The sequence below is a fragment of the Oryza sativa genome, chromosome 1 (assembly GCF_034140825.1).
Source record: "Oryza sativa Japonica Group chromosome 1, ASM3414082v1".
Classification (NCBI taxonomy): domain Eukaryota; kingdom Viridiplantae; phylum Streptophyta; class Magnoliopsida; order Poales; family Poaceae; genus Oryza; species Oryza sativa.
This window is the reverse complement of record NC_089035.1, coordinates 26761414-26777541: the sequence shown is the minus strand read 5'-3', so window position 1 is coordinate 26777541 and position 16128 is coordinate 26761414. Positions and strand designations below refer to the sequence as shown.

Below are 16128 nucleotides of genomic sequence, written 5' to 3'. Positions count from 1 at the left end.
GAGGCACAAGGTAACAAGTTAGCAAGTACTAGCAACAACTATGGTGTTATTTTGTGTACTAATCTCCTCTTTGTCTTACTCGCTCCGTCCCACTAAATAAAACACTTAAATTTATCAGTCTCCAAAACTAATTTTTCATATATATTTTTTGTCAAAAAAATTTACTATGTTTATAAGAATAAAATCATAATCATATGAAAGTAAATTTAAATATCAATCTAGTAATATTATTTTTAACAAATAAAATTTTATTTATAATAAAATAGTTACTGATCAAATATTTAAAAAGTTGAATCTTTAAAATATGTGTGTGCCTTATTCTTCAGTGGGACGAAGGGAGTATTAGTTTTGGTCGGCAGATCGCCACCATGAGACGGAAAAAAAGATCTGTACCAACAAAAAAATCAACTCAAAATTATGTATACACGGTAAAAAAGGACAAATTCAAGGACCAAACAGTACACAAATAATACGTCCCATCATTATTGGTAGTTACAGAATGCACTGTTTTTCATACTCATATCCCCATGTATAAAACATTTTTTTTGTTATTTTTGCATATAAATTATCATGTTGCACATCTTGATTTTTTTTTCTTTACACATTAGACACACATGCACATATCATCACATACGCAAGACCGCAAGACCGCAATTACACACCCACAAATGCATCCACTGACACACTTTTGAAAAGAAAAAAGAAATAGTAACTTGTTCCTGATCTTAGTATATTCTTGTAGAGTGATGCATTTTTAGTGTACTTTGGTGTACCAGACATCCAGCTTCTAAATTTAGTTTCAGGAGTTTATTTTGTGAGAGAGGTTTACCTAGCTCCGCTCTCAGTTTAATTAGATGGAGCTGAAACTGTTTGGCTGAGTTCCAGCTTACGAGAGATGGAGGTGGAGCTGAAGCTATGCCAAACAGGCTAGTAGTACATAAAGATTCTCTTCTCCATCGCACCAAACATTGTGAAAGAGAAAAGAGCACCATTTTGAGATTCGTTTATGCACTATTACTATTTTGAATATTGCGATTCAATCTTCACAAGTCAGGTGCAAGAACTGAATGAAAAAAAAAGGAAGAAAATTGGAACGCGCGCTAATCTTTTGCTTTTATAGAGGACCGTATCAGATACGGTCAAAAGAAAAAAAAACTCCCATGAACATAAGTAATTTGCTTTACCTCATCAGCATTAAAAGCTTTTAAGTGTCCCCTTCAGAATTTACGAATCACCCAGGGATTTGACACTTGCAAGCCACATTGAATTGTTCACCGACGGGTTGCCGCTCACCGAGAATATTCCATCGCTGGAAATCTCCTATCTAAATTTGCTTTCAACTTGAGTAGATGAACAATTATTCCAAGTGGGAACCACGAATCGCATATACTAGTCTCCACATTTGATGGCTGGTGAGTGGTGTGACTTGTTAACAGCAATAGTCTCTCTTTTCACTCGTCAAATTCAAATGAGTAGTTTGTATTTCCAGAAATTATAGTTTTAAAACTGGCTAAAGCAGAACATTAGGCCAGTGTCAACAAATGCTAAGGCAAAAGGTGCATAATCCAATGTTTGTCCAATGTAACAACTCAAAACTTGACACAAATAGTTCCTCTCGTACAAGTTTTGTTCTGTTTGGCATTAGGCCGCCGGATTCTTATTGTAAAGCTCAAATCCTCGGTATCCCAACACAAGGGGTAGAAAAAAGCATAAATCAAATCAAGAGAAGCCTCATCTACAGGTATGAGTTGCTAGTCTGCAAAATGGCCTAACTACGCATTTGCAAATTTGATACCCTTCTCAATTGAAGCCTTGAGCTCGCCCTTAAGATTCTCCAGTCCTTCCTTCTCAAAGTCTGACAGCTGGCCCAACCCAAGAACTTCCTCAACTCCATTCTTCCCAAGCTTCACCTGTAACATCAGTGAAGGAACATAAATATTTCAGCAGCTTGACCATAAAGTTTACTGATTGAAGATTTCTAAAGCAAAAACCAGTTTTGAAATGACCAGATGATAGAATCACATTCACGTTAGGCTAAGCACCCACTACGTCTATGTAATATGTAAATAATGTCACCATGAGCACAACATAAAGCAAAGCAGCAAACCACAGGAAATCTTACTGCAATTTGCATACATGATTTGCTATGAGATTTGGCATGGCATATTTGAGGGCATTTGTATGACCTTTTGTACAAAAAAAAAATGCTTCTTTTGCAACAGCCTTACAGTAACCAGCCTATAATATAGGAAACCAGATGAACCGTAACTTCTTTTGCAGCAGTACACGGATGCCGTGCACAATATCTAAATTTGCATGGATGGTCTCAGGTTCATAGAATCAGAGCACCAAAATGCACACTTCCACAGTTCATAGTAATAGATGAGCCAATAAAATGAACACATTCTGAAAGTATATAATAAGGTAGCAATTCCATAAATGAGGTATAACCATTAATTGCAAAGTAAAAAAAGAAAGAAAGTATCTAACCACACAATCATTCAGGATACAGGAATCTAACCAGAGACAAGAACCACTATTATATAGGATTTAGTATATTAATATATATCTTTCTATGCAATAAAAAATTTGCATGGTTCGATCCTGTCCATCTTCTAACATTTTTGGACAGCAAGAGGAGGACGCAAATAAAACAATATGCATACAAAACTAGAGCCGCACATTAGAAAAAGGAGGAATAGAATAAAAGAGATATCATTAAGATGAGAAGGAATGTCAAATACTCTAGATTTACTCCACCAAATGATATAGATCACAACTGCAACAGACAAAGAAAGTTGTGAAAAGAAAATGTACCTTGGAGGCAAAGAATGGCAGCTCTGTTACAGTTGATTGCACAAAAGAGCATTCAACAACGTCCGGCACTCCATTCAGACCCTTTAAGCAAGCATTTGCGAAAACAGCACCAGCATACCTGTCCCCCAATAGAATCAAATGAGTAAGGATAAAAGCACTACCATTAGCCATAAAAGCACTAATTCCTCACTCTGCACAGCTGTTATGTTTATTTTAACTTACGCCATGGACAAGGTTGCAGAGCCCTTTCCAGCCTTTGCTTCAACAACTTCAGTCCCACCATCCTGTGTTCTCTTGGTAAGAGCCTTGATGTCTTCATCAGACAACGCATTAGTTGCAGGAGTTGCCTACCCAAATAAAGAGTTCCTTCAGTTGGATTGTTAAGTTATGAGCTCATAAAAGCATCATCTGCTTCATATTTTTGAACAGCCAAAATAACACAGTTATATCTTATATATTGGTCATGTTTGTGTTCTTATTTGTAATCCAAAAAATGATTGTACACTTCATATTAGACTATGTTAGCGATGATTCTATAAAGATAAAAGATTCCTATACAGAAACTATGTCAACCTTGAGCGAGAAAATATAACAAACTTGGTTATTAACTTTTTTATCATAATAAACATGTGCAGTTTACTACAAGAATAAGAGAACACATGAACAGTAATTCTTAAGTTAGCATGTTTTAACCATAGCATGCATGATATGATTATGGTGCCATAACAAAAAATATATATATTGTAGGCATACTCCCTCCGTCCCAAAATAAACCAACCTCGTACTAGGATGTGACATGTCCTACGAGGTTTGGTTATTTCGGGACGGAGGGAGTACCAATCTGATAATCTTATTTTTATGATATGTAAATATGGATCCTACTGGTATGACATTCTGAGTTATGTTAATCAAAAGTCAAAATCCATACCTGTGAGAACAGTGGCAGGATGGTGATACCCGCATGACCACCAACAACTGGGACATTCACATCTGCCAAAAAGGGAGAAACAAATCCAACAGAAGATAAGAGAGAAAAAACACCAAAACCCTACTATATCAATTCTCAGTACTCAAGTGACTCTCAGGTCATTACCAGTAACTGGTACATTGGCCTTTCCAGCATAGAAAGTCTTAGCACGAACAACATCAAGAGTAGTCACACCAAACAACTTCTTCTCATCGTAAGTCCCAGCCTTCTTGAAAACCTCGGCAGCAATTGGGACCGTTGAATTCACTGGGTTGCTGATCATGTTGACAAGAGCCTAATATACATGAACGAATTTAATGAACGTGTTGGTAATTAAGCATGTAATACCAATGAACATGCATGAGTTTCAAAGATACGAAGACTGAAAACAAAATTGATAGAACTTATCAAAGATAAGCAGATAACAAGAAGCAATAAGTCAGGGTAAACAATGATATTCTTCTGATTTGTCCAGGTTAATAAATGACCCGTGGGGATAAAAATAATTGCTGCACCAAATTATCAGCATTCAGCCAGGGAACCAGATTATTCAACAAGAGATATACAATGAGTGCTGGATGCTGATACACGCGTGCTGGGGAAAAGTTTGGCGCCTTTTCAGTAATCTAGTACAGCTTTTTTCACACCTCTAATCAAATCATGTTTACGATTCCGTTACTAGACCTAATTGCAGCGAGCAATACCCACAAGCGACCACAAGAGCTACAGGCACAAGAGCTGCAGATCCAGAGTGCTGCGAGTGAGGGAGAGATCTTACATTCGGGCAGTACTTGGCAATGGCGGTGCAGAGGTTCTTAACGATGCCGGCGTTGATGTTGAAGAGGTCGTCCCTGGTCATGCCGGGCTTCCTCGGCACGCCGGCCGGGATGATCACGATGTCCGACCCCTCCAACGCCTCCCCGAGCTGGTCATCCCCCATGAACCCCTTCACCTGCGAGAAACCGAAACCCCCAAAACCCAAGCGCCCGCAGCGTTAGACAGATCCCGGCGGAACGGGAAGAGGGGACGGCGAGCGATGAGAGCGCGGGGGAGGTACCTGGGCCGGGGCGTTGATGTGGGAGACGTCGGCGGCGACGCCGGGGGTGCCGGCGATATCGTAGAGGGAGAGGGAGGAGACGAGCGGGTTCAGCTTCATGAGGAGGGAGAGCGGCTGCCCGATGCCGCCGGCCGCGCCGAGGATGGCGACCTTCCGCTCCGGCTGGCCGGAGGCGGAGGAGTAGCCGCGGCGGCGGCGGAGGACCTGCGAGGCGGATCTCATCAGCGACGGCCTCATTGCTGCTCTCCTCTGCGGCGCTCGAGATCTGACTCGGTGGAGGAGGCGAAGGGCGGAGAGAGAGAGGAAAATGCAAAGCGGTGTGACTTTGTAGTCGAGCAAAGGGGATGTGGATGGGATTGGGATCTACTCCAAAAGGTTGTTAGCGAAATGGTACTACTAACTTGTGCGGTTTTCTTGCTCGTGTCAATTTGATTTTTCTCTCTTTGATTTCATCTCTCTTTTTCTCTGTGCGCCTCGTTAATACTATCATTTCTGATTTGATTAATCTTAATACTATTATTTCTGATTTAATCAATCTGTTTTTCCGTCCGTCTGGTTTGGTTAATAAAGGTGTCATGGTTTAAAAACTAGTCACACTCAAAACTGTTCTAAGATTGAGACGAGTATATGACAATTGAAATTTACTGAAAGTCAGCTACACGAAGCGCTCGGAGGATACGGAAGGGCGGAAGGCTTAAGGTGCTTACAGGCAAACAATTGTAGTTCATGTGTAAATTAGCAAGAAACGAACTAAATAAATACTCCCTTCGTTTCACAATGTATTTATTTTAGCATTTCCCACATTCATATTAATGTTAATGAATCTAGACATAATATCAATATATATGTGAGAAATGTTAGAATGACTTACATTGTGAAACGAGGAAGTACCAAACATAGCCTTCTAAGTTCTAACAACCAACAATTATTAGACAAGCCTATCATTTCTTCCATAAACTGCACTCGCCATTTTTCTCAACTGAGACGTTAACTCCTCATAGAAAAACAAAGCTGAAACAGCTTGCAGTAATATGCAGTTATGCACTCGCCAGATACAAAATTTGACGAGGAGGTTAAAGTTATATGTTATGCTATTGATACAAGCTGGCTTGACTTACATCAAGATCTGATCCTAACACTAAGGCAATCATATTGGGAGCGAATCGGAGCTTCTACCAAGTGAAGAGCAACAACTAATTCCAGGCACAGCACTACAACAGGAGCAACCATGATTTGTCCAACTTCGCGAGCTCCTACCTTGTCAGGCTGATCATGAACTAAATTAAAGAAGAGCGCAAGTAAATCAGTCGGTCATGATATCACTCCCATCTGAATGCTCAGAGGCATCAGTAACGTCTCCCAGCTCTTGGCTCTCCTCGTCAGTTTCCATAGCATCAACTTCAGATTCTTCATCGTCTGTGTCCTTGTCCTCGTATATTATCGGTGGAACAGCGTCCTCCTCATCAGTTTCACCGTCAGAAACCTGGAAAAGTTTTGAGTTACTGCAGTGATTAAAAAGACCGCGCCATTTGGAGGAAAGAAACTTACCCCGCTGAAAAGATAGTCTAGGGTAGTTGAAAGTTGAAGTGCTGACTTGAAGGTTGATGTTCTTGCATCAATAAGCTGCAAAATTGGCAGATAGTAACATTAGTATTCAGAACTCAACCTGACTCACAATTGCCATTCCTGTCTGTGCTTGTGCCCTAAAAATTTGATAATCAAGGAAGTCAAAACTTCAAAAAATTCCTGACACATGACATCTAAATGCAGCATTGTTCAGGAACGATGCAAACTAGTAATCTAATAATCTTAATCAGAAAAAGCATAATCCAGTATAGATGATGCCATGCCACTTACTGTTACTGCAACTGCAGCAGAAGATGGTACTAACCTGATAGAGTGAGTTTAGCAACAGTAGAGAAGATTCCTGAGACACTATGCTGCTCATGTGCCGACAAAGTAAAGCCTGAAGCCATGGGAGCATACAAACCAGTTTTGCACCCCTGTGGAGAGGAAAAACATATCATGTGCAACCTTTCCACCAAATTGTAATGGAAATATTAGAGATTTACACTAACAGAAAACCTACCTGGATTGTATTAGCAATACAAAGAACTTGAGAAGCTTAACGACGTCTGCCGGTGTTAGGAGTGATACTGACTTTACAATGACCTGGATGTAACCCAGCCAACAATACAATTATCAGACAAGAGGAAATGTTCCATGAAATTGCAACAGGAAAATTCATATCAATGCATTGGAAGACTGCTGCTAGGAATGAATACTATTAGATTGGTTATGGCCTCATGGAGAAAAGGAGGCCAGTTTTTAGTTTAGTAAATTAGGCTAACCAAGTTTAATTGCAACTTACAAAGCAGTCCAACAAGACTGGATTAAGAGGTTCAGACTACTTTGTCTTTTCTTTCATTCTGGGCTACCCTTCTTTTTATTTTCAATTTTACTTGCTATGTGAAATATCATTAAAAATGGCAATAATAAGAAATAAGAATCCAAGTAACCATAGCCTAAGTTTGACATAGCCAAGCGTAATCATGTCTTGTTCTACATGTTTTCCTAATCATGTACATAACCATCATAGCCCAGTAAAACAAACATCCAAAATCAAATTATTGTAACGTCAACTACCTTGTCTGAGCCAAATAAAAATGATGAATTATACGGAAAAATTGAAAGCAGAATAAGATTCTAAGTGAGACTGTTTTCAAAATATGAAAAATGATTGAGTGAAGATAAGGGGCGACAGAAGTCTCAACCACACAGTGCACAGGAAAAAACGGAGCCATACCTTTTCATCTCTATTGTACAAGCATTTTAGCAATTCAGTGTGATCATCAGCACGCAAAGCTTGCTTCAGCAAAACATGGACTGAATCTGCACTTGGTGGCGCTAAAGAGGGTGGTTGCTCTTCAGTAATTTCAGACTTGTTTAGCAAATTCAGACTTGCAAGTTTTTCCTCCATGGTCGGTTCATCAAGATTGTACTCTGGATTCACTTCCTTGGTTGTGTCTAAACATCCCAAATAAAAACAAAAATTAGTGATGTGGTAATAAAAAAAACAATATAGAGGGCACCCTTAATTCTGTCCTTTCACTATTTAGAGGTAGAAAAGGTAAAAGAAAATGTTAGTGTAAGGTTTTGGAGGTAATGTAACAAGCAATGTCTCACCATTAGTGGAATCCAAAACGGATGATGTCCTTTTCTTTGCTTTTCCTTGAACAGGTTCTGCATCCTTGCTATTTGCTGGGCAAAGAAATAATCAATGTCAGGCATCTAGACAAAGTATATAATTTGCAACTTGATTATCATACCATATAGTGGAGGGTAATTATGGAGAGCAATTCCAATAGATTTTTTATCAGTTCGAAAGGTGCACGATATGAAGTTAGCATTAAACTAGTGGATGGCTGAAATGAAACTACATACATGCCATTAGTGCTTGGTGGAGTGCACCACTAGGCACTAGTCATAAATAACATCTACATTACTTCGATCTCTTGGCTAGTTGATTAATCCAAATCATTATCCATTAGTTAAGAGCAGACAAGCTGCTGTCTGGATTGGAATTCATCTGAACAGGAAGAAACAACAGTTCTTGTCATTGCAGAGAAAACTAAAACAAGGTTCAAGCAGAGCGATCTGGAAAAATTGTGAAAAAGAACAACGCGGATCAAGTAGATCAGTCCTAAATCTAACCGTGTTTTGACTAACTAAAGCTCAATGTTCTGTTTAACAATTGAGAACATTTTTGAAATAAGAACTTATTGCAGATATATAGGAACCAGCAACAGTACAAAGCAGCTCAAGAATGATGGCATGCCTTTTCCATTATGCAAACCGGGTTATTTATACCAGGATAATTCTAACACACTTAACTATTCAATTTACTGCACTGATAATGATTATAAGAGCAGCAGGCAGATACAACAACAAACCTTTAGCTTCTTGCTCCAAATTCCTTTCCTGCGGAGACACCATATCTTGTTTAGCTAGTTCATCATACTCTGCAACCAAGTTGATGTCCTTGCAAGTATCATCCAATTCTACAACCTTGAACTGTAAAAAGTTTGGTGATCCAAATACAACATGAACCTTAACAGTATTGTCTTCATTGGTGTCACATAATTTAGCTGAAATTATTGGGATACGGCCTTTTTTATCGAGTGAATTTTTGACTGAGATTTTTGTGGGCAGTACTTCATTTTGGGAGAGGGTCTGTAAATGCCAGACATGAGCAACACCTTTCTTCGATACTGCGAGAACAATGCCCCCATCTCCATATGATGTGCTCCTTGTACACTCTACTATCTTTGGCTGATTTTGCATTGTAAGGGAGGCTGTAGAAACGATGGTACAACTATTCTGATCGCAAGACCACACTTGCACTTCCTTATTATTGTCAACATGAGAAACCAAAAAACGTCCATCATCTGATACAGACATCAGCTGGACAGGACCCTGCATTTGACAATAGCATCAATAAGAGTTGAAAGCCTCTATTGAGTACATGACATATTACAAATTCATCTCGTGGGGTGTATCAACAGGGAGAGAGGAGCGCAAGTTTGAGATAATGACATACAACATCAGAAGGAATCCTCAAGATCTCTTTTTTCTCACTCACACTAAATAATCTTGTTATCTTACTTGATACACCCATAAACTTCTCATCTGCAAAATACAATGCCAAAAGTTTAGTTGAGATACACAAAGAAATGACAAAGAAAGAAATTGGCAATAATAACATAAGATGTCATATCAAAGAAAGAGTTCACATTCAACTCATTTTGCTGAAACCCTGGGTTATGTAAACTAAATTTCATTTGAACTACCCGATTGGCAATTAATAATCGAAAGATGCGAAAGAGATTAAAAGAATTAGTGTTCTGCCAGCTCCGTATGTTCTTGATATCCCATATAAAATAATTGGTACATGAAAAATTGTTTTTTTTTACCTGGCAATTGCATATGTGTTGTCATGCTCTATCACTATCAGCTACTACACTACTACATGTTAAGATCAACAAATAATTAGAAATGAATTTTCCACTTCATGATACATCAAAAACAAGCCATCCATTTTTGGTAAAAACCTTCTATTAACATAATAAACATCCGGAAGACTGGATTTTAATAAAGGTTTTTTCAAGCATGCATCAGGTGAACAGATGAAATTAAAGTTGCGCTCACCATGAGAAAGTGTAAAAGAATTAATTGGTTTCTTCGTAGCTTTAATAGTGTCTTTGGATTCCCCGGTGCGAGAATTCAATTCACATATAATTCCATCCATGCCAGCAGTATAAAGAACACGCCCATGTCTTGCAAAATGAAGAGAAACAACCTTGCTAGTAGAAAAAGGAAAGCATGTTAAGGTAGGCATGGAATTTTCACAATAAAGTTACACCAGAGACATATTGATCTAACTTGTTTTGTTCTGCAGCACAGACTATGACTCTTTTCTTCAGAGGCAAGTTGGCTCATAACATAAATCATCAGAATGGCTTGTCAAAAATTTGGTTTACAGGCCATGGGATGCTTGTAATAATCCAATTAAGCTCATGTTGCCTGCTTAAGTGTGTTCCAATATGAATATCTCGTTATTTAGTTAAACAGGAAAAATTACAACTCTTCCATTTAGGTGATAAATTGAAGCTTGAGCTTCAAGCACAGAAGGAAAGAAAGAAACTGAGTCTTGAGCTACAACAAATACGCCAAAAGAAGTTTTTTTTTCCCGGCAGAGAGCAGCATATCCATGCAGAACCAGCCATTTAGATTAAAAAAAATACTTGTAAGTTCAAATATTGTTTTAACTTTTAAGCAATGACTAAGATATAGCATAGTACACGTGATAAGCCTACAGCGCAGTTAAGTAGGGGAACAAAGTACTGAATGTTATGTATGTTTATATCGAAGGGAGAAATGGCCAAACTCCTTGTTTCAAAATGCCAAACATTCTAGTTTGAATTAGAAGTACTAAACGAAATTCAGAACATTGCAGAAGAACCCCTATCAGTCAAGTTAAAGGTCAAGAACATCAAGCTCATAGATCATAATAAGATTGCACCTACCAAGTATGAGGAGCATTCTTCCATATGACACCAGTAGAATCGAGAACTAAAACTTGACCATTTGTAGTACCAACAGCAACAAGAATAAGGTTTCCATCCTTTTTATGCTACAAAAAAAATACCCAATCAAAAACAGCAAATTGTAAGACAGAAATGAGACAGAGCCTAATTTCAATCCTAAAAAATTACCTTTTTCTGAACAGAGCAACATGCAATACAACTGTATGAATCATCTGGGGCTGAAATTGGATCAGTCCATCCTTCTATTATTTCTCCTCCTCCTGTACGCCATACCTTCTCAATTAGAAAAGCACAAGCAGAAAAAATGGATAGGTTAGCATACATCAAAGCTACAATCTCACAATTTGGATTGATGTTTTGAGCGAAGGAAAGATTTTAATGCTAAACACATATCCATCCGAATTTCCTCCATCATGTAAAGCTCAACTTTTCACCCTCTTTTTGTTAGTAGTAGTAGACTTTCACCTCTCCGAAGTACCATTTCTAAAATAGATAGGCTATCTACCATTCACAGATCTCAGCTTTTAACTTCTATCACTCTCTACAAACAGCTTATAAGCAAAATTATATACTCTTGAGTCTTGAGGTAGACGCCCAACGTATTTAAATAGTGATACATCATGAAAACTATTGCCTACAACCAAGCAGCACTTCACCCGGAAGAAACAAAAACCAACTTCACCAAACTCCCCTATTTAATCGCCGTGAGAGAGCAAGCGTTCGAACCTAGTTCCCCAACCATACAGCAATCACTCGCGAGCCACGAGACATCTCGAAAACCAAAAGCACACTACTACATCGTAGCGCAGCGACCGTATAACGCTCCAGCAGCGGAAGTATTCCCCCCTAATCAACAACGACCGAAGGACGAGGGGAACAGCGCGTAAGGAAGGGGGGATTCAGGTGACGGGTTCCGAGCGAGGACCTGGACTCGCCGATCGGAGACGGCAGCGAAGAGCTCGCCGTCGGGGGAGAAGGCGGCCGCGTCTGGCGGAGGGGGCGCCGCCGTCTTGTCGCCCGCCATGGCTGGTTGGGGGGGGGGGGGGGGGGGGAAGTAACGACGGCGCGGGGCAGCTCGGAAAGGAAGGACGGGGAGAAGCGGCGAGGGTTTTCAGGTTTTGGTTCTGGCGTCCCGGGTTTTTGCTGGTCCGAGCTGCTAAAATGGAGGCGAGGCCGTTGGGCCGACAGATTGGGCCAGAAAACTTCGGCTGATTGCAGTGGGCGTGGCCCGGTGAGCATTGTAAAGATGGGAGTTCGCTTTTAAACTCTCCTTCCAGACCCTCTTAAAACCCCACGTCTTCCAGCCAAACAATAAATTTAACAATCCCCACCCTGCAACTCCTTTCTCCCTAATAATTCCCCCAACCAAACAGCTGTTAGGTCTTTGTAAGAGTGGTAGGTGAAGATTTAGCCGTGGAGGTTGTATTTCTTTGGAATTGTAAGAAACTGTCGTAAGTTTTTTTAAAATAAAACTTTCAAACTTATGGTAGTTCTTTACATGGTCTCATTTTTTTTTCAGAACAACGTCCACCGTATGGTTTAGCGAGTTAGATTTGATTGGAGGTTAAGAGTTTGGATCTATGGTTAACGAGGTAGAATTTTGGTGTACTTAGAATGCTTATGAAATTTGTAGAGCAATTCGATGATTTGAGGCATGATTAGAAATTCTAGTGGATGGACCATCAGTATATTCAGGCACTATATATGTCAGATTAACTAGTCAGGTATATCAGGTATTCCCTCCTGTTGTTAATATTTGATGCTGTTGATTTTTCTTTTAACGGATGCCGATGGAAGTGACAACAGTGAAGGCTCGGGAGAACGATGAGGCCTGTGGCATGCAGCTCTGGTGCTCGTCTCTGTTGCTCATCATCATCCACTCCTCGTTGCGTCGCACGGCGGCCCGCAGCATGCTTTGGTGACCACCTAGTAGATCTGTCGCTCGGGAATTCGACGGCCCTGGGACAGTTGCTTGGGCTGGATAGAGGTTGCTGTCGTGTGCTTCTCATCTCACTCACCGGCATCCCGCTCCTCATCACTCCTCTCACCGTCCCTGCTTCCTTCTGGGCATGGACGCGGACGTCGGTACCAGTGCAGACTTATTGTTCGGCTCGTCGGTGCCAGACTTGCGGAGAAGAGGGAGGCTGAGTGACGGCTCCGGCAACTTGGGCCACTTCGACGGACAACGGCTGTAGAAGGACAAGACTATGGGAAATTTTGTCAGGATAGTATTTTAGGGTGTAAACCTGGTAATTTAGCAAATCCTAATTAGGCCTTATTCGGTTTAGAGGGGATTAAAGAGAATCGAAGAGAATTGAGGGGGAATAATTCCACAATACAATAGGTGTAGAATAAATTCTCTCTAATCCCTCCCTCATGGGGATTAACGAAAAAGGCCTTATGGTTAGCGTTTTGACCAAACCCCTCCCTGACGATGACATAATGGCAATTTTCTCTTATGTTTCATATAAAAAACTCAAGAAATTTCTTATATACCACTAAAAATTTACCAGTTTTCTTATATGACAGTGGAAATTAGCTCTTTCCTTATATGACATTACCTCAAATTTTCATACCCTTTTATGTCACTACTGTGTTGATTGTGTGTTACTGTTATCTCCATAGTAAAAAGACGCATTTGCCCTTATGGGATTTACTGATGATTATAATATGAGAACTATTTGAAAATTACGGAGATAGCCAGCATATTAAAAATACATATATTTTTTATATATCCAGCATATTTAAAAAATATGTACTGGAAATTCATGTGGATAGTATGTACTGCAAATTTGTATGATTTCTACTGCTTTTTATTTATTTGGCATATACATCTATTGTTGGAGGTATGTACTGTTTATTTTTTACAATTCGGTATACACTAGATCACGTAATAGTTTTCAGAGGTATATGTACTGTTTCTTTTTTTTTCTAGTATTCGGTATATTACTAGTGGTGGTTTTTGTTTTACTACGTCCATATATATATCCACGCTCGTCCTCACCATGTAGGGATACTAATTTCATTGATACTTTTAGTTAGTACTAAGGTTATTTGGGTCATTTATAAAAAAGATAACAGTTTGATCAAAGACTACTGTTAGTCAGAGTGATGGTAATGGCATAAAACAGTGTGTAAATTTGATCTAACAGCATATCTCTTATCTACTATTATAAAAATTGAAGATGTTTTTGTCATGAATTTTTGTATGTCGCTCATACATATAACTTGGCTATGTTTGACTGCTCTTATTTTTACTGTGATGTAGCCAACAAACACAGTATTTTGTTTCTTTTGGCTGTGGCAGCGCAGCGGCGGTACAAAGCAGCGAACAGGCCACATATCGATTCTGATCCATGCGTCCATGTGTTTTATCTGTCTTGCGAACGATTGCGTTAGGGCGTGGCCTGAATCGTTTTCTGTTTCCTATTCGATCCACGCGCACGATTCTCACACACAATCGCCCCATTGTCTCGTACAAGGAAGGAACAAGATGCCGATCCCTGATTGGTGTATATACGCACGAGCCGGCGAGGAGAGAAAGAAAGGCAAAGCATGTCGTGGACACATATCGATAAATTACATGCAAACATTGATTATGGCTGCTCTTCGATTAGCCGCGACGCGAGCAGGCAAAGCTCGCTTTGATGTCTCTCTCCTATATGCCTGTCCAGAATTCAAATCATCTGCTAATCGCAAACCATCAAGCAGTAGCAGCAACAACAAGGTAACGAGAGGCTGCATACGTTTATCTAATCCAAAGGATTAAGTAAATTAATTACCTTTATTATTTACCAATCTATGCTTGCACAAAAATATAATTTTTATTATGACTAGGATTGCTGGAAGTTGCTCGACATGCTTATATATATAGAGCATCATCGTGATATATATATATCCAGAACGACAAAAAATCTCAATATTTATAGTTGCTGAATATTTATTTATATATATTGGACAAATAAAAATTGTAAACTAGGAACAAAGTGTATAACTTAAAGATCATCCAATTTTACCAAGAAAAAACATATTATCATCTTAAAAGGCTAAATAGTTCCTCCCATTATAACACACTGACATTTTCTCAGTAAGAGAACAACCAATTTTAAGTGATATATCAGAAAACCAATAAATTTTCAGTGGCATATAAGGAATTCTCTCAAAAATCTCGAACCCAAGATACAGTCATACAGCTATACGGTGCCCCGAATCAAAATACTACCTCCGTTTTTTAATAGATGACGCTGTTATTTTTTTCTCACATGTTTGACCATTCGTCTTATTAAAAAAATACGCAATTATAATTTATTTTGTTACGAGTTGTTTTATCACTCATAGTACTTTAAGTGTGATTTATATCTTATACATTTGCATAAAATTTTTGAATAAAACGAATGGTTAAACATGTGAGGAAAAGTCAACAGCGTCTTCTATTAAAAAAACGGAGGGAGTGTGATACATGTATCCGAACCAAGCTAGTATAAATACTAAGGGCCCCTTTGAATCGCAGGGTAGAAAAAACGGAGGAATAGGAAAAACACAGGATTCTGACAGGAATTGAAATGTAAAACAGAGGATTGCAAAACATAGGAAAAACACAGGAATGGTCGTTTGATTGGAGCGCAGGAAAAACGCAGGAATCGGATGAGAGAGATAGACTCAAAGGAAATTTTTCAAGAGGTTGGAGCTCTTGCTAAATTTCCTCCAAAATCCACATGCAATGTGCCATTCCATAGGAATTTCATAGGATTTAGAAAGCTTCAATTCTTTGAATCAAAGGGCCAAATAGGAAAATTTTCTATAGGATTTGAATCCTATAAAATTTCTAAATAAATCCTTTCATTGAAAGGGGCCTAAAAGAACAAATTAAAGGACTAGCGATGTCTAGACAAACCTACCTTCCACGGTACCGAAGCGACGCTGCTACTAGATGGGTGCCGCGAGCGAGCGAAAGTGCACGGCGTGCGGCGGCACCGGTGGCGACGAAGTGCAGATCGACATCGATCGGCGAAGAAGTGCGCAGACCGGACGACGGCAATGGCAAAATCCCTCCACAAGAAAACCCATGTAGTCCCATGACCATGCTCGCCGTCGCCTGCATAGTGCTGTTCAGCGTCTCACTGGTGCTCCTCCTGGAGTACATCATCCGCCCGCCCGCCCCGACCCCGTTCCTCGTCCTC

At 39.6% G+C, this 16128-nt stretch overlaps 2 protein-coding genes across 3 annotated transcripts; both read right to left on the bottom strand.

The window, feature by feature from the left end:
* Positions 1 to 1532: 1532 nt before the first annotated feature.
* On the bottom strand, positions 1533 to 5178 carry LOC4326249 (malate dehydrogenase, mitochondrial). Its single transcript, XM_015766118.2, has 7 exons — positions 4842 to 5178; positions 4563 to 4736; positions 3911 to 4079; positions 3746 to 3807; positions 3040 to 3164; positions 2818 to 2935; positions 1533 to 1910 (listed from the first exon to the last, which is right to left on the bottom strand). The coding sequence occupies exons 1-7, from the start codon at positions 5076 to 5078 to the stop codon at positions 1773 to 1775; spliced, it is 1023 nt and encodes a 340-aa protein (XP_015621604.1). The 5' UTR covers positions 5079 to 5178; the 3' UTR covers positions 1533 to 1772.
* A 632-nt stretch (positions 5179 to 5810) lies between these two features.
* Positions 5811 to 12082, bottom strand: LOC4326248 (uncharacterized). 2 transcript variants are annotated; one of them, XM_015774866.3, is made up of 12 exons: positions 11874 to 12082; positions 11117 to 11221; positions 10928 to 11034; positions 10050 to 10204; positions 9442 to 9530; positions 8795 to 9317; positions 8028 to 8102; positions 7648 to 7868; positions 6931 to 7013; positions 6733 to 6844; positions 6390 to 6464; positions 5811 to 6324 (listed from the first exon to the last, which is right to left on the bottom strand). In XM_015774866.3, the coding sequence occupies exons 1-12, from the start codon at positions 11970 to 11972 to the stop codon at positions 6145 to 6147; spliced, it is 1824 nt and encodes a 607-aa protein (XP_015630352.1). In that variant the 5' UTR covers positions 11973 to 12082; the 3' UTR covers positions 5811 to 6144. The 2 variants fall into 2 exon arrangements, with proteins under 2 accessions (XP_015630352.1, XP_015630415.1); XM_015774929.2 differs by having other exon boundaries at positions 10050 to 10200.
* Positions 12083 to 16128: the final 4046 nt, after the last annotated feature.

Bases quoted from the DNA above. Each gene is read 5' to 3' on its own strand.
- LOC4326249 (XM_015766118.2), bottom strand. From the start codon at position 5,078: ATGAGGCCGTCGCTGATGAGATCCGCCTCGCAGGTCCTCCGCCGCCGC. The intron at 3,808-3,910 runs GTAATGACCTGA...CCTTTTTGGCAG, and splicing joins GGCCAATGTACCAGTTACTG to ATGTGAATGTCCCAGTTGTT. The intron at 1,911-2,817 runs GTACATTTTCTT...CTGATGTTACAG, and splicing joins TGCCATTCTTTGCCTCCAAG to GTGAAGCTTGGGAAGAATGG.
- LOC4326248 (XM_015774866.3), bottom strand. From the start codon at position 11,972: ATGGCGGGCGACAAGACGGCGGCGCCCCCTCCGCCAGACGCGGCCGCC. The intron at 11,222-11,873 runs GTCCTCGCTCGG...CTAATTGAGAAG, and splicing joins TCTCCGATCGGCGAGTCCAG to GTATGGCGTACAGGAGGAGG. The intron at 6,325-6,389 runs GTAAGTTTCTTT...AAACTTTTCCAG, and splicing joins TAGACTATCTTTTCAGCGGG to GTTTCTGACGGTGAAACTGA.